We start from the raw sequence: 22,370 nt of genomic DNA, 5'->3' as shown, positions 1-22,370 counted from the left end.
AAGGACTTGCAGAGAAGCCAGAGGCTGCAGTCGGCGTCCCGTAGCGTAGGCCCGTTCGGAAGTCCTGCGTAAGGAATTAGTGCACTCTTTCCAAGTGCATGCAGTACTGGTGTGAATGTGCACACAGCGTGTAAAGGGTGTGGTGCGGGTATGCACTGAGAGGATACAGAAGCCTACGTGTGTGCTGCTGTAAAGTTAAGGTGCCGGCGTTTCTGCACAGACTGGGAAGGCGAGCGGGGCACACAGTCGATTGCCCTTTGGAGATGCAGAGAGGGGAAACACTGTCACAGAGTCTGGCCATGGGGACACCCAGGTGCTTGTCTAATGAAGGGGAGGGGTGGTGCTCACGGAATGAAGGAAAGGACTGTGGCCATGAGAAGGAAAATAGGAAGAGCCCAGGTCAGGTGGGTGGGGCCAGTAGGTGGCTGGGTGCTGGGTCAGAGCCAAGGGGTCTTCAGCACACAGATGGCCCAACCTGACTTCTGTCCCTTGAGGCTTGGTCCCACTGTTGATTTCTCCAGCACTTAGAAGTCTTAGTTAGCCTTGGAATGTAACTCCCTCTTCCTCCTCATTTGCCCTTGGATGACATCTGAATTTTATTATCCTGGGAGGTCACCGTGTGTCTAAGAGCAGCAGTACTTTACATTGGGCCCCTTAACCCACAAACCACATTAAATTAACTTCATTCAGAGTTCTCTGATCATGACCAAGGATGTGTTTGTAATTAAGAGGAGTTTTTTTTTAAAGACAAAAGCACACTGTATATTCGCTTCTAAGATTTGCCGAGAATTAGTAAAATTATTTTGCATTAGTTATTTTTATAATCAACCATGTCTATGTTAAAATAGACCCTATATCCTTTTTAAAAAGGAATCTATGTGCTATAAATCTTACTGATTTGATCAGAGGTAAATGTAATTACTTATTTTTAGAATTTTTAAAAGTGTATAAGTATGGAATATTATGTTACATGTATACATACACACACACAAATATTTGAAGCTTAGGACTATGTTTATTTCCAGTGAAGTTCACATGGCTCCTTACACAGCCAAGAGCTGACTGTGAGGGCTGTGAGCGCTGTGGAGGCGTAAGTGCGGAAGCTGCTCACTTAACGAGCAAGGCTGGCGCTGTGGCCCCAGCGGCAGGTTCACGGGGGGGGGGGGGGGGGGGGGGGGGGGGGGGGCTGCAGACGGCAGCAGTACCATGCTGTGTGTTGGCAGTGACTACTGGAGCTTTTCTGGGTGACACTTGATTGTTGCATTTCTTCATAAAAATTTATGGTGAAGTTTGTCTATCTCCAGGGATTGTGGAGACTGTTAGCACCCATATCGACATGCTTTCATTTAAGAATGAACAGTACTTGCCTCTTTACCACCTTTTGGTTAACAGCATTGCTGGGAAGATAAACCTGGGTGGGTAAACAAAACTAAAATCACCTTGAAATACACTTTGTTGAATGCCTGAACTGAATTGCTTAGTAATGAATTTATAATTGTAGTAGCTTGGGTATGATATTAAACTGAACTTTGAAAAAACTAAACTTCAGTTTCCTATTACAGCGACCAGCTCAACCAAATTGGAAGATTTGAGTTATTTAGATGGGCAGAGAAATGCTCCTCTTCGAACGTCAATTCGATTACCGTGGCACAATACGGCTGGAGGCAGGGCGCAGGAGGTTAAAGGTATGTGTCCTTCCATCCGGTCACGTGGGGGTGAGGAGCTCCTTCACCGAATGCTGAAAGTCCGTGATAACCAGCATTTAAATCAACTGCTTTTCAAACACGATGTGAATGATGTGTGTGTACAAAGTTACGCGAAGGTGTGCTGAGGGAGGGGCATCCTTCACAATTTGGACTTCTTAAAATGTGTGATTAACTTGCTTCTGGATTTGAAAAATCATTCTGCAACATGTTATTTTGAAGTGAGGAGTAGTTTAACACTCCCTCTTTTTTTGGTAATCAATAAAGAATCTGCCTTGTTGCCACCTCACACATCTCCCCGCAGTGCACTGTGGCCAGGTCAGCAGAGGCACCCCCCCCCCCATGAGGGCTGGGGCCCTGTCTCCTGGGAAGCCCATTTCCTTTACTCAGACAGTTGTGGGAGAAATGTGTCTTAAATACTGTTGGAGGTAAACTGACGAGACGTGGTTCGGCCCTTGGAATCACTTTCTCTAATTCTCTGTGTGTCTGCTTTGACTCATGGGAATAATTTAGAGACATAAAAGGACTAGAAAGTCATTTAAAATAGGATACTTTGTAGCCCCAATGGTGTATAATGAATGAGGTATCACAGAAATATTAATAGGATTAGATTGGAAATACAGATCCCTTTTGGGGTAAAACTACAGGCTATACCAGGTATAACATATATGTAATGATAAACTGAGTTTTTTAGTGTATAAAACTATGACATTTTTTGAAAATAATGATCTTCTTTCTTTTCCTAAGCACGATTTGCTCCCTACAAGCCACAAGACATCTTGTTGAAGCCCCTGTTGTTCGAGGTGCCGAGCATAACAACGGACTCTGTGTTCGTGGGACGGGATTGGCTCTTCCACCAGATCGAGGAGAACCTGAGGAACGCAGACCTGGCGGAAAACAGAGGAGCGGTGGTTGTGGGAAACGTGGGCTTCGGGAAGACGGCCATCATTTCTAAGCTGGTGGCGCTGAGCTGCCATGGCAGCCGCATGAGGCAGATCGCCTCCAACAGCCCCAGCCCGTCACCCAAAAGTACGTCCGAGGTGAACTGCTTGCCTGGCTCATCGTGTTAGCACAGGGTAGAGGGAGATGGTGCTGTTTGGACTGACCTAAGTTCCCAGTTTTCCTCAAGCTGTCCCAGCTGCCGTCTCAGGTGTGTGGGCATGGGATGGAGCACCGCTCCGGGGTCCATCTCTCCAGTGCCCGTGTCGGCAGGACCTGGCGTGAGCCAGCCCTCCCTCGGGTCCCCCTCTCTGTAGGAGCAGAGATGGGCAGTGAGGCCTGATCAGGTGCCCTGGGGACTTTTTGGTCCTAAAACTGCAGCAGGAGGCTCCTGGCAGAACAGGCCGGAAGGCGTGTGTACGGAATTCTTTTGTACTGTATGCTCTGCAGTCTTTGTCTTCTAAACTGGATTTACTGAAAATATAAAGACTAGCTTAGAAATGGAATGGAGTTGCCAAAGATTGATGATTTATAGCTTATTTTATGTAGAATAAACACATTAAAAGAAAGTGTCTCTAACATAGTGAACCAGGAACAAGTGAGCCATGCCAGGTATTGTTTTAAAACCAAAAATAGCTTAATAAAGTAAATGAGAAACAGCAGTTCTCTAGGGAGGACAGCTGGGTGGGTAGGAGATGGGCTGAGGGGGCGCTGGTGCTCCCCTGGGTGGGGCTGAGGGGGCACCGGTGCACGTGGCACTGCGCTCAGTCCTCACCTGTGGGAGTGCTCTCTGTCTCTGCTCAAGAAACACGTCCACCACTCCGCTGTGCACACCCCACTGTGATGCTGTCAATAACAGAATCGGTCTCTTTCCTCTGCAGCTTCAGATTCCTCCCCGGATCCTCCGTTCACTCCACTGCTTTCATCAAGTACTTCTGCAGGGGGTACCAATGTGGCTAAAACACCCCCAGGGTCGGGGTCTGATACTCCTGAAAACCAAAGACCAAGGGAGGATGCAGTGAAATACCTCGCTTCCAAGGTAATGTTGCTCCTGTTATATGAGAACTTCGAGAGAGAGAGTGTGGCTTCTGAAAAATGAATCGTATAAGAGATCTCACAACAGACGGCAGTGGCTTAATGCAAAAGTATAGCTTTTGATAAAAATGTGATAGAGTACTGCAAATGAAAGGCATGACTGAAAATAAATATCTTAAGACATTGGCAATGGACTTGTCTTCATCTTAAATAATGGATTGAAAATTCCTCAGTCAGCAGGGGGTAGTATTGCACTTGCCACAAATCCACCCTTGAAGTTGGCATGAGAGCAGGAAGGAGATCGAAAGCCTTGAACATGACCCCCGGGCCACCTCCACCCACGCTCTGTGCCCAAGGTCCTTGGTTCTTCGAGTCTTTCTGTTCCAGATTTCTTGTAAAAGAGACTTGGCTGGCTCCCACTTCCAGAATTTACGCTCATCAAGGGCCTCAGAAATTTTCCATCTGCTCGGCTTCTGCCGCGGGTTCACCAGCCACCCTCCTGGGTGAAGTCTGTCGTGCCTCGCTCCCGGGGGGCTGCTGGGTCTCCCTGTCAGCAGTGGTGTGAGGTGCTGGAGCCGGAGAACCAGTGGGGGTGAAGCGTGAGGGGCATCTGGCAATGAGGGGCACCTGGCAAGGAAGCTCCTTGGGTGGAGGTGGGCCCAGGGGACTGCAACGAGTGCTGCTCTGCCCCAGGTCCTTGCTCCTCGCTCCTGCTCCCCCGGCGTGGGCAGCCCGACACCCGGACCCGTCCTCTGTGCACCAACAGGTGACCTGCAGTGAGGGATGTAGAGCTGGTGATGAAGCACCTGCCACCCTGAGTTTCCACACCACTTTATGACCCACCATAAGAAATAGATCTTACACCAAAGACCTAGTGCTCACACACACGTGATCACACACAACTGAAGCAAAAGCATCGCAAGACTATACATATTTTTACATCCTATAATATTCACTTTATTTTTTTAGAAAAAAGGGGTTTGGCTCCAAATTGATTTCACGATGCACCATTGGGTGCTGGCTAGCCTGTGGCCCAGGCTGTTCCATCGGTGGTTTGTTCAAGCCCTGGAGTCCTCATGGGATCCTGCTAACCGGTGTCCAAGGGGCCGTGGAGGAGCAGTCGTCCTTCCTGAGCGCTGCCGATCAGTTTAGTCTAGAACAGAAGTCCCATGAAGATTCCAAATTGGCCGCATCTGCTCTTGTCACTTGCTTTTTAAGAGTCTGCAGACCTGTTATCGAACCACAGACCTTTCATTGCTAACCTGGGTCACCCTGGCTAACCTGTGCGTCTGCTGCCCTCAACCGTGAACCACAGCTAGTGGTTTTTCCATGTGTGTGCCGGGCAGGGTGGGGCGGGCGTGGTAGAGCTGAGAAGCGCAGACTCAGACGTTGCTGCAAAGCGTCAGTACTTTCCACTGTGTGTTTTGACCTTTTCTAAAAACCTCCCTTACCTCGTACTTCCTTAGTTCATCCTCGTTGGGCAAAGCATTTGGTTTTTCACTTACTTGCGGAGTCCCGCTCAGTCCTGACAGTTCGCATCTGCCACTCTCCTCGGGGGCTCGAACGAATAACCTGATGCCGCTTCTTATCAGTCCCAACAGAGGGGGTCCTCGTCATCCTCTCCGTGCTTAAGCAGGAACCCTCTTGCTCCCTCCTCCTCGCTGTCCCTGCGCAGCACAGGCACAGATTTGCTGAGTTCTGGGTTTGACTTTTCCAGTTGTCGCTGTTGAACTTCTGCATGGTGTCCGTGCAGGGTGGGTGCGGAGGAGGGGCTGAGGGTTTCAGCCAGGCTGCCTGGTCCTCCTGCCACGGGGAGGAAGCAGCTGTGACCTCCCGGCCTGGCCTTTGTAGCCACTGACTAGTGCTGATCTTGATGCTGGTCAAGACAGATTTGGTCAAGATAGGCTGCAGTAAAAAGATGCTTAGGTCTTGGCAAAACTGTGTGAATTGAATGAAGGAATCACTAAATCAAGCTAAATTATGTCTCCATCTTGGGGAAGAGAAGCAACATGTTCTGTTACCTTGCAGACACTAGAATTTTGTCCCTATCTGAGAGAACGAAAGGAACGGTGTGGAGAGCGTGAGGTGACGCTGCTGGTCTGCCCCCCCAGGTTGTGGCCTACCACTACTGCCAGGCTGACAACACCTACACGTGCCTGGTGCCCGAGTTCGTGCACAGCATCGCGGCGCTGCTCTGCCGGTCCCACCAGCTGGCCGCCTACAGGGACCTGCTGATACAGGAGCCCCAGCTACAGAGCATGCTGAGCCTCAGATCGTGCGTGCAGGACCCCGTGGCTGCCTTCAAGAGGGGAGTGCTGGAACCACTCACAAACCTGAGAAACGGTACCTCCCAGCAGCCCCCTAGAACCCGCTCAACAGTAGCTCCGAGTCCCCAGGGCTGTCCTCAGAGGAGGGGGGTCAGCTGGGCCCTGGGCTGGAAGTGAGATGGGCACAGGGAGAAAGTGTGGGTGAATCTGCGTCTCTCCTCCCTTTTCTCCGAACCATCTTTCCAAGGACCCACCCAAATGGCGTGGTTTTAAATGAAACACCTCGTATGAGAACTGACTCGCCAGTGGAACATTTCCAAGGTAGCTAATCTGCAGCTGCGGGTCATGCAGATGACTTGTGCTCTAGAAACTCGCCTGCACATTCTGCCCTCCGACATAGCAAAGGGATACGTTGGTTGTTTAGGAACATTGCTGGCATGTTTTTTCAGGACCTCTGCTGAGTCGAGTTGAACCTAAAGCCATTTCTGGAAGTCTGATTTTGTTGCCCTTGAATAGTGTACAAGCCAGGGGGTATTAGTGTTGTTACGGGCCCTTTGGTTTTTCCTCCCTCCTCCTCACCTTTTGAGCTAGTTTATCTGCCTTCATAGCACTTCTTCCACAAGGTGCTACAGAGAGGGCATTGAAACAGATGTCATGCTTTCTCCTCAGTTCCCGGGCAGACAGTTGGTGTGAATAAATAGGAAACTAGGTTTAGGTTTGTAGGAAAGAGCCTTGTTCTAGGAGTCTCTACAGCAGAGCCCTCACCCCGGCTTGTACGAGCCTCTGGCTGGAGGCTGGGTCAATCCCCCCACCCCCACCCACCCAGATATCCACCAAAGGAGTGTTCCTTGGTGAGGGCGGGGAGCCTAGGTCTTTCCCAGAATTCCTCTCCACATGTTATCCTCACTGTACTTGCCCAGAGAGAGGAGTTTATGGCGCACTAACTGTCATACACGGGTGGGATTCTGCTAAGTGTGTGTGATGCAATATGTTTCTGAAAACTGTTTTGTGAGAAGTGGTTCTGTCTTTGGCTCTGTGCTCCAGTTTCCATAATGCATTTAATAGAAAATATGCTTCTGTGTAAACCATTTTTTTCTGCCACATGCAGACCTTTTTTAGCTTTTCCTGACACTTTATGCATTAAAATACACTGGGGGGGGTGTGACCTTATAGAAATACGTAATTTCTTAATTAAAAAAATATTTTATCCTTTAGAGCAGAAAATTCCTGAGGAAGAATACATTATTTTGATAGACGGCTTGAATGAAGCTGAGTTTCATAAACCTGATTATGGAGATACACTTTCTTCATTTATTACCAAGATTATCTCTAAATTTCCTGCCTGGTTGAAGTTGATTGTGACTGTGAGAGCAAATTTTCAGGTAAAAAAATAATTTTCACATCTCTTTCCAAGTCCTTATACTCAAATTTTGCAGTGATTAATACTAACAATTTAAACTTATAAACCACTTAGCTGCTAAATTTAAAACTATACTAAGACTTTGAAATATCAGTGCACAAAACTCCAAATGTGTGAAATGCTGACCTTTTCAGATGTCAGGTAAGTGTTCTGTTAGCACGGACCTGCACTTGTGCTTCCAAAAGAGCGGGGTCCAACCCCGGCCCCCCGTCACTCAGGCTGGGGGCTGTGTGAGGTGTGCGGCTCACAGGCCTTCTTGAACTGGAACTGATTCCTACTAGTAGTTTGTGTGGGTTTGCAGTGGGACTTTGTTTTCTTTTCTTTTTTTTGTATGAAGAAAACAGGGAGGGATGAAGAAGGGGATTTTAAGACCTATTCTTAGAGGTCTATTTTTTTCGGAAAACTTAAACATGGGATAACATTTTCAGTGAGATGATTGATTTTTTAAAATTCTCTTCCTCATGCTTCCCCTCATTTGAACCCTAAAATTGGACCTCAGCCATTGACACCTTTCTTCTACCTTGTTCTTTTTAGTAAAGACCTTAAATTTTTGTCCTTTTATGATACTTACTTAAAAGTAGCATTTGGGCCCTGACCACTGTGGCTCAGTTGGTTGGTTGGGCATTGTCCCACGAAGTGAAAGGTCACCAGTTCGATTCCCAGTCAGGGCATGTGCCTGGGTTGCAGGTTTGTAGTGACTGGGCTGCAGTTACTACATTCAGTGAGGACATAGGCGTCAATACTTCAGAAATGATAGTGACACGTTAAAACACAGTAAGCCCACCAAACTCATTTCTGCTGCTAAGTGTCAGGACGGTGCTTATCTCCAGGACAGGAAGCTTGTGTTTGCTCTCAGGCTGCTGGCTACCAGGGAGATGTGACTTTGTGAAAATTAATGACACCGTGTACTCATATTTGTGCACTTCTGCATGTGTTGCCTCAATTTAAAAGTTTACTACTTTTAAAAGCAGCAACTTAAGAAGTTGACAGTGGGCTATACCTGGGTCAGGCACAGCCTGAGGCCATTTCGGGCCCCTGGTTCGGGTCGACTGCCCTGGTAGCTGCACTGAGAGGGATGCCTCTTATCTTCGTGTCTGGCTGTGTTCTCAGAGTACAGTGATGGTTGTGTTTGTCTTCGTTATATAACCAGTTGCACAATGTAAGGATTATGGGTATCAGGTCACCTCCGGGCCTCACTGCCCCTTTGCGGGTCCTGCCAGGTGGCATTGTTGTTGGGCCCTTCCCTCTCGCTTGGCTCTGAGTCTTTGGATCAGGGCTTTGGAAAAGCCTTTACTGATTGGATCTTGCATCAGGATTTCTTTCACATAAGCTTTTTATCTTCAACTTATCCTATTACATGTTTTAATACTAAATAATGAGTCCCTGTAATCCACAAAAATCCTCCTTGAAAGAAAACTAGTGAATCTGGTTTGAAATGCAGCTGACATAAAAAAAAAAAAAAGAAATCTCTGTGGAGTGACACTGTGGTGTGTGTGTTTTTCCCCCAGGAAATCGTAAGTGCCCTGCCGTTTGTTAAGCTTTCCTTGGATGACTTTCCCGACAACAAGGACATTCACAGCGACCTGCACGCCTACGTCCAGCACAGAGTCCACAGCAGCCAGGACATCCTCAGCAACATCTCCCTGCACGGCAAGGCCGACGCCGCCCTCATCGGGAAAGTGAGCAGCCACCTGGTGCTGCGGAGCCTCGGCTCCTACCTGTACCTCAAACTCACCTTGGACCTCTTCCAGAGGGGACACTTGGTCATCAAGAGTGCCAGCTACAAGGTGGTGCCTGTGTCTCTGTCCGAGCTCTACCTGCTGCAGTGCAACATGAAGTTCATGACCCAGTCTGCCTTCGAGAGGGCGCTTCCAATTTTGAACGTGGCCCTCGCGTCCCTCCACCCCATGACGGACGAGCAGATCTTCCAGGCCATTAATGCTGGCCACATTCAAGGGGAGCAGGGGTGGGAAGACTTTCAGCAGAGGATGGAAGCCCTGTCCTGCTTCCTCATTAAGAGGCGGGACAAAACCCGCATGTTCTGCCACCCGTCCTTCAGGGAGTGGCTGGTTTGGAGAGCGGACGGCGAAAACACCGCCTTCCTGTGCGAGCCCAGGTACGACAGGACGAGGTCTGTCAGCTCTTTGTAGGGGTCTGTTGTGCACGTGGGGAAGGAATTTTGAACATGATTCACTTTTTTTTTTAATGGGAAGGCGACGCAGAATGAAAAATTCAGGAGGAGCAATGGAAAATTCTCTCTGCTACCAACCAAAGGCTTCCTCCCTCTAATTGCTAGAACTTTAGGACTCCTCAGTACATTTGGGTAAGAGAGGAGCTGGGTGATGCCTTGGTGCTACTTCTGTGCCATCCTGTCCCCTGTCACAGGAGCCATCTGTGGTGGGAAGGAGTATATCAGCTCCAGGAAACAGTGGGCTTCTCTAGAAGCTGTTCCCAGCCCACTGTCTTCCCCTGGGGGTCTGCAGACTTGGGCCCCCAGCAGCCCTCCCCACCTGCCACGTCATGAGCACACAGCTTGTCCCAGGGATCAGATGTGGCTGCTGGCCCAGAGGGGAGCACACCGATCACACCTGATCACCTCGTTTTGTACTTGTGGTTTAGCTCAGTGTGACAGCCTGGGATTTGGGGTTGGGAGGACTGAGGTTCCGGTCTCAGATGCCCCATTTCTGAGACGGTGGTAGGGTAGCTACATCCTCGAAGGTCCCACTGAGGGTTTGCAGCAGGACGGGGCCAGGACGCAGTTCTCCCTGCCGCTCAGGGGCAGAGGCAGTGGTAAACCCGCCAGCTGTGCAGCCTGATGCTCCAGAGGTGCAGGGCCTTTCAGACTGGGGCATGTTCGTGACACCACTTCCTCCTGGCCCCGGCCTTGGCCTGCATCTTTGCTGTCTTGAATGGCTTCTGTTCTCTGTGAGTCAGAATTGCTCCCGATTCCGGCAGCAGGTCTGGCAAACTGCCAAATTGTCCTTTTGGGCTGGATGTGGCATTTGACAAGATGCTAGGGTCCAGAAAAGAATAAGAACTCGTGGTTGAGTGTTGATGATGTTGACCTAATAGGTCTAGCTGCTATTTTGTGTTGTGATAGTATTGTTTTTCCAGGTGACACTGGGCTGGGAATGGATCTTTTAAACCTGGTGACATCCAGGTTATTGAGCCAGACCATAACTAGGTAATTTTATGTCATGACATACTTGGGGAAGGCAGGTTATTTTTTGGGAAAATTCCCATCATTTTCTGGGAAGATAGGGTATCACTGAGTTTGCAGAGAGGTAACAATAAGCTGAAAGACTTCAACAACGGGTGTAGACTTGTTACAGGGGTTGAGGCAGAAGTAGTTGGGTGGCGCAGTTAAGTTACACTCCCTCTTGGGTGGCGGGTGGCACCAAGGCCATGCGGCTTCGGGCAGAGCTGAGAGTGGGGTGACCCGTGGGCTGTTACCCATGGACTCCTGAGTGCTGGTGTGTCCCTATGAGCAGGCCCGGGGGCTCACCAGGGGCAGGGCCAGGACTAGGCTGAGGCACCTGGTGTGTAGAGGAGTTGTTACTGGGTTGGCCCAAAAGTACATTATGTTTTTTTCTGTAAAAGGCATTTTTTATTTTCGCCAACAAGTTTATTGATTAGATATTTTGAGTGTGTTGGCTATCTCCTGCTACTGGCTTCTAATGGGTAGAGGCCAGGGGTGCTGCTAAACATCTTCTACTGCGTAAGACAGCGCACAGCCAAGAATTACTTGGCAAAAATGTCAGTAGTACCAAGAAACCTCAGAAACCACTTTTGACATGTTTGATCACTCACAGCACTTTCTCCGTACGCTGCACAATTTTTTTTGCATTGGTTGCATTTTTACCTTTCTTGAAATAATATAGTATGCTGAAAATGCAATGTATTTTCTTCCATCTTCAATATTAAGATGGCTGCACAAAAATTCATCAATTGTGATGTTTTTTTAAATGCACGCTGATATGACAGCTGTCACAATACAATCTAACAATTGTTTTGAGTGAAGTTAGAGACGATGTAAACTCCATTAGAGCCATCGCACGGGAAAAATGTAACAGACTTTTTGATCAACCCAGTACTTCTCGGAACTGTGCAAGTCAGCATTTACCCAAGACCTGTCTAGTTCTTGAACTTCAATCAGCAGACAGACAATATATAGAACAAATATTGGAAAGAAGCTACCAGACTTAGTTCAGCAAAAGTTTTTTTTCACATGGCCCTCCATGTGCAGGGTCCTGTGACAGAGGTTCCTGGGACGAGGGCCCTGTCCTTGAGGACTTCCCACACAGGAGGGCAGGCGAGGCGCACTGTGGCTGCCAGGGGGAGCCAGACTGCTCATGAGCCTTTAGGGAGGAGAACAAGAAGCCTCCGCTGGGGGAGACCGTTTCTGGGAAATGCTTCACATGCACAGTAGCATTTGAATTGGGCCTGGAAAGATGGGTAGCATGTGTCTTCCCACACCAATTGGTGGTAATTTTCCCAGTTACAGAGAAGAAAAAGGAAAAAGAATCCACCATACAGAGACAAAGACATTTCACCTTTTATTTCTGACTTTCCCTGTATTTAAAACATTTTCCAAATTATTTTTTCTATATTAAAATCCCCCCTTCACTTGTTTTGCTTAATACACCATGGCCATTTAGAAAGCTGTTTGGACATCTTAGTAAAGTGTCGCTTCGCATGGTCTCGGAGGCAAATGATAATGTCCTTCACGGTGCCCGTGTTGTGGGCGTCTCACGTTGTTTCTGGTTCATGCTGCACACAAAACCCTGTTGTGAGCGTCTTGGGGCTTTATAGGAAAGCAGCAGAGTTCAAGGGAGGTCCACACTAGCATCCTGTTTGCTTTAGTCCCTTGTGTAATTTTTGTGCACAAAGTATTTTAATTCTCCAAGTCTTAATCTTCTTATCTGTGAAAAGACAACACCATCTCACTGCGCTGCAGTGGGTCTTACAGAGGGGAGCTCTTCAGAGGGCCTGCTGCTCACCCCACCCCCCCCACCCCCGCCTTCTTTTCTTCCCGGGTTTGATTGTTCCTTAGGGTTGAATCTGGGAGCAGAATCACCAAGTTAGAGAATGAAGTTACTCAGAGCCTTCATTCATATCACCTAGACTTTAAACACGACTCATACTTGGAAAATTTGCTCCATCTGTTATTTTTCGTTGAATACATGATAGAGTTCATGATATTTTACCTGAAACAGATTTTTGCCCCCAGCCACAATGCCATTCTAGTGCCCAGAATATCGATGCTGCTCGTGAGGGTCACCACCCATGTGGCCGTGCCCACGTGGCCCCAGTCCTCACACTGTTTCACTGTGTGGCATCAGGGTCCAGGCGAGGTTCATAAAATTCATTTTCTTGTGTCCCTTTGAACGTATAGATTCCCTCCTCCTTCTTTTTGTTTTTTTCTTTGCATTTTATTTGTTTAAAAAGAACAACTGGGTAGTCTGTCCTGTTAGCGGCCCCTAATGCGAATTTTGCTGATTGTGGTCTCATGGCTGTTTTTAATGTGTTTATCACCTTTATTCTCTATAAGTTGATAGTTAAATCTAGAAGCTTGATCATATTTTATTTAAAAAAATTTTTTTGCAAAGATACTTAATAGGTGGTAGAGAGGACTTCCATCTGGAGGCTCTTAATGTGTCTCAGAGCCATTGACAATCATTTCTGGACCCTGTGATCCATTAAGATCGCATGAAGGCTCTTTAATCTGCGGCGGTCTCCCATCCCCTTTTTCCCGGTCATTGACTTGAGGAATGAATGGGTAGTGTTGCCACAGGTGGAACCAGGCTGTTGTGACAGGAGGAGCTGTGTGAGGCATGGGGTCACAATAAGTTGGCTGTGTTCTGGAAACAACAAATCAAGTTAGACTGGAACTTTGGTCATGGGACAGAGAAGCAGAAAGAACTACATAAAGGATGTGTCTCAGGAGTGTGGCCTTTTATCAGTCACCTCTGAAGGACTTGTGAGGGTTCTGGAGTGTAGATTGTCTACTCAGATGGGGGGTGGGGCGGAGCATGGGGACCACTTCAACAGCTGGGAGTGGAGCTTGTCCAAGCTGGCTCCGGGTGCAGTGAGGTGGAGACAGGCTTTGCTGAGATGGGTGGGCACGGCTTGGCCTTGTGGGCAGAGTGGAGGAGAAGAAGGTGCCACATCAAGGTGTTAAACCAGGAGTGGCCTTGCTCTCAGAGAGGCTAAGAACGGCAGAAGGTGTGAGGTGGGTTTTTCAGAGCAAGAGTTAGCTTTTGTTTTCAGCAGTTTCAGCTTGTGGGGTTGGTGGTTCCCCCAGCGGGACAGGTTCCGACGACAGGTGGGAGCTCAGGTTGGAGGAGAAGGTGCGGTGGAAGAGTTGGCATCACTGGTGGAGAGGCGGTGGTGGGACCTGCCGAGGAGGTGTACTTAGAGGGAAGGGAGCACCGGCCGCTGGGGCGCAGAGGAGGGTTTTGGGGAAAGAGTTCGGGGTGGAAGGGCTACCAGGACGTGAAGAAAGGGGAAGATTAAGAGGAAGCCGTTGTCTCTTCAGTTGAGGAGGTCTTGGACCTCTAGGGACTCCTTCCACTGGGTTGAAGGAGTGAAAGGGAAGAGCCAACATCCTGGAGTGGAAAGTGGAAGAGTGGAAAGGTCTGGGGTTGTGTGAGTACGGGGAAAGGTTTGCTTTTATTTTTAACATACAGGAGATTGGGGCGTTGTTGGAAACATCCAGTGTGGGGAAGCGCAATCCATAAAGAAGGAGAAATGGGAATGCAAGGGAATGGGGCCTAAGTCAGAGGGCAGCTTGCAGCCCTCGTCTCATTGAGTCTGTTCCCAGCACCGTTTGGGCTTCCTTTTGTCTGCATGCATCTCCTCCAGTCGGAGGAGGAGGACCTCAGTCAGTGTGCGTGCCTCTCCTCCATCTTCCCAAGGGGAGCACCTTCCACTGTTCCCACCGAATCCCCAGTATTAAGCAAGCATGGTGCAGGGGGCGTGGTAATGAATGAACGAACGAATGAACGAATGAATGAATGAATGAATGAGAAAGCATGTTTTTCTGGTTAGAAGCATGGGCTCTCACATTGTATAGACTGCGGTTCAAATCTCTGCTCAGTCATTCACCAGCCATTTGGTCTTGGGCAAATCAGTCAGCTATTCAGGCCTGCTTCCCCATGTAAACAGATTGGGAATAATCCTTAGTGATTCACAGGTCGTGCAGGTTAAATAATTTGGTTAAGTTTCTGCATCTGAAGATGTAGAAAATAAAGTAAATCTTGATATGTATAAGCTTTGCAAAAGGAACAGACTCATGAGTGAAGGCAGACTTAGAAGGGGCCCGTGACCCCGAGACCAGGAGGAGAGGAAGAAGAGGTAGCTTGGAGATAAGGAAGTGCAGGCACCGGCTGCTGCCTGGCGAATTGCCTCCTCGGAGAGGCGGGAAGCCATAGGCTTAGCTGGGAGCTCTGGAAACCTTTGGCCCAGCCATCGACATGTGCATGGTCGTCCCCAGTAAGGGCCGGCACGTTTTTGGTATAGACATGGTTGGCATGACCTCCGAGCTTAGCAGACGGGGAAACTGAGGACGGCTGAGCTGCGGTTGGGAGAGCGGCCCTGACTGGAGTGATGTGGACCTGGTGGGACCCTGGGCAAGGGGCTGAAGGTATAGCAGAGAATGGGTTCCCTGCGAACACGGGAACAAGGGAGCAGGAGAGGTGGGAGCATGGGGGGCTGTCGCCTGAGAGGGGAGCCCGAGCCTGAGGTTCGGGAGATGAGTACATGCTTGGAGCCCTGGGCGATGTGTTCATGGGGAACCCAGACCCTTACAAGACATTGTAAGTGGACACTCAGTGGCAGCGTGGCCTTAAGACTCATGCCTTCCCCTGTCATATAAAAAACAATCTCTGGCTGTCCATCTGCCTTTATTTCCTTACCTTTAACATGGTTTATAACCTCTTTCAGAAACAGGATGCATCTGGATGCACACTGTTGAAATCATAAATACCTTTAGTCATCTGGATTAGCAGCTATCAGAAAACACCTTTAGGAGAATGTATTTTTCCCCATAATGTTTATCTTTTTCTCCACAAACACCTGCTTCCTCCCTCTCCCCCAAATTCGGCACTTCACAGTTTTCAGGTTGATAGAAACGACAACAGTTCGCACCGTGCAGAAGGCCCTGTTGTCGCAGTAAGGAACCATTAGCATCTTCTCCGAGGGGCTTGGCGCAGACAAAGCTATGGAGCCGGCGGGAGACAGAATGAGTCCCACAGACACAGAGGGGGAAGTGGGTAATGCCGCTCCTCCTTGAAACCGATCGTGGGGCATTCATTGGTCATGTCAGCTGAATGTCCACCAGGCGCCCAGACAGAGCAAGGCCCCTCATACATCTTGGCTCTTCCCCACCCCCCACCCCCGTTGTGCTCCTTCAAGCCTAGAATCCTAGGTGTTTCTGATCACAAGCTGTTGCTATGCAGGACCTGGCTTTTCTTCCCTCCTGTTGGAAGGCCGTGTCCTTTGGCCCAGGGTTACCCCAGTGGGGATTGTCCTGAGGGGAGGCCTGAGTGCCAGGTCCTGTGCTGGCTGTGCTCCACCTGTCTGTCTGTCTGCATCGTCCATCCATCCATCCATCCATCCATCCATCCATCCATCCATCCAAGAGGACTTACTAAGTGTTGGGTGTTTGTGACATGGACAAGACCCCTAGTTTTGTGGAGTACATGTTTTTGTGACAGACACAAATAAGGTGATAACAGTGATGACAGAGAGTGTCTGGTTCCAGAGACAAAGACCTGCCCTGACCTAGGGCTCCCCTCTGGGTCGCTCCATGGAGGTAGGGGAATCCAGAGAAAGCCTCTAAATAACGTGAAGAACAGACAGCGCCGGCCATCTTTTGTAAACAGGCAGCTTTCCACCGTTTTGTGTGGTGACGCTGAAGTGCCAGGATTTCAGGGTCAGCGTGACGGTGCTCTCACCTTGGGGCTGGCGGTGTGGGGCCGGGGCCGTTTGTTACAAGTCTCTGTGTTTCTGGCCCCAGGAACGGGCACGCTCTCCTGGCATTCATGTTCTCGCGACAAGAGGGCAAGCTGAACCGCCAGCAGACCATGGAGCTGGGTCACCACATCCTGAAGGCACACATTTTCAAGGTGAGACACACGCCACTGGGAGGAAGGGTCTCACTGCTGTTGTCGTTGTCTGTCTGAGTTTTTGGTTTTGGAGATTTTCGACCGTTTAATCAGTCCCCCCAGAGCCCCCCACGAACTGCCCTCCAAACACCACCCCCTCCCTTCTCCCTGAAAGTAAACCTCTGTTCTGACTCAGAATCACTCACCTGTGTGCCTAAGTGCTGTGGTGACCTTTGAGTCTCTTTAAAGTTTGTTTCCACCTAAAGTGTCTATTTCATTCATCCCCTTTTGTTTCCTTGTTACTTCGTCGTCAAAGAACATGAGTTAATTGAACTCTAGATAGTTTGTTTGTTTTTGTTGTCAGACAATTTATTTTCCTGAATTTAGAATCAGGTTCAACTTGACCTCTAGTTTTGCACTACCTGGATTTTCTGGTGGTTCTTATTTCTCACTCTCTAGTTTAACATGTGCCCCTTTCAGATTTCCAGTCATTTGGTAGTTGTATCTAGAGGCTTAATCACATTCAGGTTTGATTTTTTCCCCCAGGGTGTCACGATTACTTTGCAGTTAGAGTTTAAACTGTGCAGTTCTACACGAGGCTGGTTGCTTTCCTTGCAGCGATGTCCTCCGCCCCCTCAGGCCTCTGCCTGCATTCATTCACTCATTGTGGGGTACAGAACGGTGATATTCTATCACTTATTCTTTTCATTGACTGGAGAACTTCTATAAAGAGAAGGAACTTTCTCCTCATTGGCCATCTCTTCCTAGGCCTACAGTTCAAGTGGCAAAGGCCAGTTAGTCACTTGACGCTTAGTTTTGGGAGGGAAGGCCCACAGGTCCAGGCCTGCTCCATCACACCTTGCACCATGGGTCAGCTCAACCTGCACGCCCTGGGGCGTACCTGCGTTTACACCAGTGCCAAAGGTGGGAAAGAAGGGGTTGAGGCTGATCTCTCTCTGGTTGCTTCCAGGGCCTCAGCAAGAAGACAGGAATTTCTTCGAGCCATCTCCAAGCCCTGTGGATCGGGTACAGCACTGAGGGACTGTCTGCAGCCCTCGCCTCTCTCAGGAATCTCTATACTCCCAATGTCAAGGTGAGCAAGTGACTCTTCTGCACAGAGCAGCAGCACCCCCAGCCCCCTGCCAGCTGCTGTTTCTCCAGCCCATCCTCCCTGCCCCCTGCCCTGGGCGGTGCCAGAGGAGATGGAGGAGCTTCCGATGATGCTCTTTCCCTGACAGAAGTCACACAGCCGTGAATGCTCTATTACCATTTCTCTTCTGGAGGTTTAGCTTTCCCTCAGCAGGAAGAAGTGGGTAGTTGGGGGCGGCTGTGCGAGCACGTGGTGACTGTTTCAGAGTCGATGTGATAAGGAAGCAATTCACAAAGGAAACCAAAGGTCAGAGGGAGATTTCCAGGGAAAATTGATTTTTTAAGTGTCCCAAATTCCTAATCTGGACTGCCTCTTTATGGTTCGTAGGAAATTACACATGGATGAGTGACACAAAGCAGTATGTATACAGAGGAAAACTGTTCCTGAAGGTTTCATGTGCGTGTGTGTTTATGACCGTGGAAAGCGTGGGGGGGTCGGCTGCTGCCGAGCCCAGATGTCCTCGGTCTTGGTCAGTGGCTGTCATGTCACAACATCCCGCTGGGCTTTTTAGGGTAGATTTTTTTCTTTCCTCATTTAGTGCAGCCTAAGAATCTAAAGCACGCGGAGACCAAGTATCTGGCTAAATCAGCAGAGAAGGGTTAACTCCCACCAAGTAAGGGGATTACTGCTTTCCATTGCAGCAGCAGCTGCCAGCCACCTTCTCCAATGCAGAGCAAAATGAGACTGTAAAATGTTTTCACCTTTGAGATTCCTCACCCACTTGAGGGTGAGTCCATCTGCTGGGAGTCCATCTGCTGGACTCCCCAAGCCCTGACCCGCCTGGCGGCCTGCAGAGGCTCTGAGGCACACTCCCAGGGAGCCAGGTCTTCCCTGCCAGTCGCCGCCAGGACAGCAGTCATACCTGTCCCCCCCTCAGTAGTGTGGGGGTGACCCGATGCGGTCTTGCAGCAAAGGACAAAGGAAGCCCTGTAAGTTTCTGGGCATGTATTCCACTTCTCACTTGGGGTTCATCAAACCCACCTGGGAAGGGGGCACATGCCCCAGAGATGGTGCTGGGGGCACTCCCGAGAGACTTCTGCACCTCCCCTCCCCTTCTGTCCCCACCGCCCCCCAGCACACACACTGGATGTGTGCCTAGGGGTCTGGGCTTGCACAGCACTTCCCGTGTCCCATCGGCGTTTGCTCTGCCCCTCTTCTCCCTTCCCTGCCTTCCTGGTATATATTCTCTTTCTCTCTTTTTACAAGAATTGAGATAAAACTGACATCTAGCTCCATATTTCACATGTACAACCTAATGATTTAATATTTGTATGTATTGCAAAATGACTACCACAATAAGTTTAGTTAATGTCATCACCTCACAGTTACACAGTTTTTTCTTGTGGTCATAACTTTTAAGATACACGCTCTTGGCAACCTTCAAATACATAATGCCATATTATTAACAACAGTGACTGTGCTGTATGCTAGACCCCCCTTTCCGACACACACAGGGGAGGGTATAACAAAGCCTGGGGATAGAGGGCACAGAAAATGCTGACTGAGAAGCCCGGGTGTCTGAAGGATTGCCCAGCAGTGCTGTGACTCAGGGGCTCCGCTGCCCAGTTCAGGGCCTTGGTGTTAGGGAAAGACCACTGCCTCCAGGTGGGCTCAGGCAGGGTGTTCGCAGAGATCAAAGTGCTGCCTCATGCAGGTGGACTCAGCCCCCATTAGGGTCTCGGACTCAATGGTCAGGGGCACATTGGATCATGTGCTAACATGCCCCTCGGCTGGCGCCCGGGAGCAGAGTGCCCTTGGAGGAGTGCTTTGCACTGCCCCACTGTGCTCCGTGGTTGCATCTCTCTCCAGACCTGGGGGTGTGAGCGCCTGTGTCTCAGCTGAGCTGCACACACAGGCCTGTGGGCAGATGGGCCTATGGGCCGGGAAGCCGTTAGTGTGGGTAAGGAGAATTAGCTTCAAGCTGCTTCTATTAAGGGAAGCGCTTCCTTCCCAGGTGGAGTTACTCAAAAGGAAAGGTGGAGAACACAGCTGAGTTTAGACCTCCTGTGATAAAGTATTTGTAGTAAGAATTTTTGTTTTACTTATGGTTCATAGAAATTGGGTCAAGTTTACTATAATAACATTGTTTCATCTTTTGGCCTGTCCATAATTTTTAAAATTCTATAATGGTGGCAAGGAAGAAAGAAATAAGAATAAAAATGGCAATCTGTTTTTACTACTTAAATGAATTGTGGGCATAGAAGTTACTCTTTCAATATGGAGAAAATTAAATGGGAAACGCCATACTTGTTGAGTATGAGTTTTTAAGACAGTAAATTAAAAGGGGCAGCATAATACTATAGTGAACTTGACCCTCCTGGGGTTATAAACCTCTCTCTTTAACATATTGCTCTTGTCTGCATGATTCCACTTTACTTTGTCCTAGAGAACTCGGGTCCCCTACATCCACCCTGTCCCCAAACCCCTACAACTTGGGTACAGGGTTTTGAGACTTTCCATTATCCTTCTGTTTCATCTTTCAGAAAAAAAGGTTTTCACAGAATCTTGCATAAATTACAGTAATTTGAAATTATGCATGCAATTAAGGAACTTTTTTTAGAGAGTATTAAATGTTGTCATACAGGAATGGATGTCATTTTGAGCAATAATTACAGTTTGTCACTTCAGTAAATTAAAGTGACTTTGCTCCAGAATGATTATTTGGTTAGATGAATTTTAATTTTAACGACGTGCCAGCGACTTCTAACAATAGAGTCTCCTGGTGCCCGGCAAGCAGCGTGCCAGCCCAGGCCCTGGCCGGCTGCCAGTGCTGCCAGGCTCCGTCCAGCTGGCTGTTTGGCTCACCCTGTCCCATCGGACTGATTGCCAGCCAGAGGCTTCCCAAGCCTGTGGACGCAGGAGGCTTCAGGCTGTGAAATTTTCTCAGCCTTAGGCAGGGAGGAGAAGAGACGGAGTTAGGCACAGGCGCGCCCCTTGGCTGAGAGGATCCAGTCATATTCCACAGGACGGTGAGGCAGTGCCCAGTATAAAGCAGCTGTGTGGACGTGAACCTCCAGTATACCATCAGGGAAACGGAGACTCTCACTTTCTGACCATGCCAGCCAGGGCCACTCCTGTTCCTTATGATCGCTTCTCCAACCCCTAGCCCCTTTCTCTGTCCTTCTGCTGGTTAAATCCAGCAGTTTATAGATAATATTGCCATTTCTGGATGTTATCCAAGGAGACTGTCTGTGGTGGTGATGGCTGGAAAATTTCCATATAGTTGGGGAAAATGCAGAGGATGAACCATTTAAACCCCTTCCGTGAACACAGAGTAACCTCAGTGAGAGCTGCTGCTTGTGCAGCTATGCTGCTCCGTGGCAGTCAGTAGCTTTGTGCCTGGGATAATCTGCACTTCATCCCCCCTGGGGCTCAGTCTTCTCACGTGCCAAGAGGAGGTAGCAAAAGAGCCTGTCTCATAGTGATGGGAAACCTCACTGTGCTGTTAAAATTCTAGGAAAACTACCGGGCATTTATTACACAGGCAAGTGAACTATTTTTGTTAGTGCTTTGTCTCCTTTCTGGAAACCGAGACACTCAACAGCTTCCCGATGTGCCTGTTGGTGGTGCCGAGGAGGAGCTGCCCCCTGTGAGTTTTCGATGGGTCCAGGTGACTCACGTCTGCTCTCGGTTGGTGTGAGGTGGGGCAGTGCCCAGGGCAGAGCACCCCCTGGGCCTTCTCCCAGTCCCTGGGCTTTTTGTCCCTTCTGAAGACTCTGTGAAAGGTGATCGTCATGATAGCAATGAAAACTTACGTAGCACTTACGGGAGGCCGAGGACGGTGCTGAGTGTCGTGCTTCTGTGTGTGTGTCACGTTCATGTTTAATCTTCACAGCAACCCAGTGAGGTGAGACTGTTTTTGTCTCCATTTTTCAGACGAGGCTGAGAGTGGTGAGTAGCTCACCCCACATCACACAGCTGGAAGGGTGCCTGAGAAAGGGCAGGCCCATGATCCACAGGCCCACCTACCATCTCATGTGTTCACAGCCCCGGCTGCCACCTGGAGGAGCCAGCGCCCCAGCCAGGGCAGAATCTCCCAGGGTGGGGCGCAGGCATTGGGCACTTTCACGCTCCCAGGCGGTTTCCGAGTGCAGCAGGGTGAAGCACCATGGGTTCGGGAAAGATCCACAAACCTGTTGGGGGTTAAGCGGTAAAAATACCCATAGCATTGCACCACGAAGGAAGTGTTTTTCCCAGGAAGCAAATGAGGTGTGAACTGTTGGAAAACATCTTTAGGGAAGCTTTGCCCTTAAGTGCATACCATCCAGATAATGTCTCCCAAGTTATTGGCGAGGCCGTGCTGAAAGTGCGCCTCCGACACTGTTAGCAAAGAGTCCCTGTTGGGTAGAGTGGGGTGGTGTACTGAAGGCACCTGAAGCTCAGAGAGGTGGAATAATGTTTTGAACATCACACAGCAAGTTAGTGCAGGGGCTGATTGAGAGCTCAGACAATTTAACCCATCATCTTTTTTCTCAGTTTAATCCATCTTTCTGTTAGACTCGGGGATTGCAGGAGAGGATGGGAGTGGTGGGAGAGGGGCGGGGAACTGGCTGCTCACCCAAGGAATTACGCGTTGTTCCTGCCTGTCCTGCCCGTCCTGCCCCGAGCAGGGTCTGGGCTGCCTCCCAGCGAGGGGATGTGGTGTGCGTTCAGAGAAGGCTGCCAGGGCTCTCCTATATTCCTCTTGGTAAGAATCAATTTCCTTAGCTGCTTTAAAATCCCCAGGTATTTCACCAGCGTTATCCTGTA

General features: G+C 49.2%; 1 protein-coding gene across 1 annotated transcript in view; it reads left to right on the top strand.

Moving 5' to 3' along the window:
- TANC1 (tetratricopeptide repeat, ankyrin repeat and coiled-coil containing 1) overlaps positions 1-22,370 on the top strand; it is a 221,335-nt gene that overhangs the window by 164,545 nt on the left and 34,420 nt on the right. Inside the window, exons 9-16 of the mRNA XM_037044651.1 lie at positions 1,563-1,685; positions 2,451-2,732; positions 3,524-3,681; positions 5,789-6,020; positions 7,160-7,326; positions 8,873-9,480; positions 16,384-16,492; positions 17,442-17,564. Coding sequence (XP_036900546.1) covers positions 1,563-1,685; positions 2,451-2,732; positions 3,524-3,681; positions 5,789-6,020; positions 7,160-7,326; positions 8,873-9,480; positions 16,384-16,492; positions 17,442-17,564 — 1,802 coding nt within the window. The remainder of the gene's footprint in view (positions 1-1,562; positions 1,686-2,450; positions 2,733-3,523; positions 3,682-5,788; positions 6,021-7,159; positions 7,327-8,872; positions 9,481-16,383; positions 16,493-17,441; positions 17,565-22,370) is intronic.

This window comes from Sturnira hondurensis, unplaced genomic scaffold (assembly GCF_014824575.4).
Source record: "Sturnira hondurensis isolate 20B ecotype Veracruz unplaced genomic scaffold, ASM1482457v3 Scaffold0004136, whole genome shotgun sequence".
NCBI classification, from domain to species: Eukaryota; Metazoa; Chordata; class Mammalia; order Chiroptera; family Phyllostomidae; genus Sturnira; species Sturnira hondurensis.
Note: the sequence above shows the minus strand (reverse complement) of the source record. Positions and strands in the feature narration are given on the sequence as shown.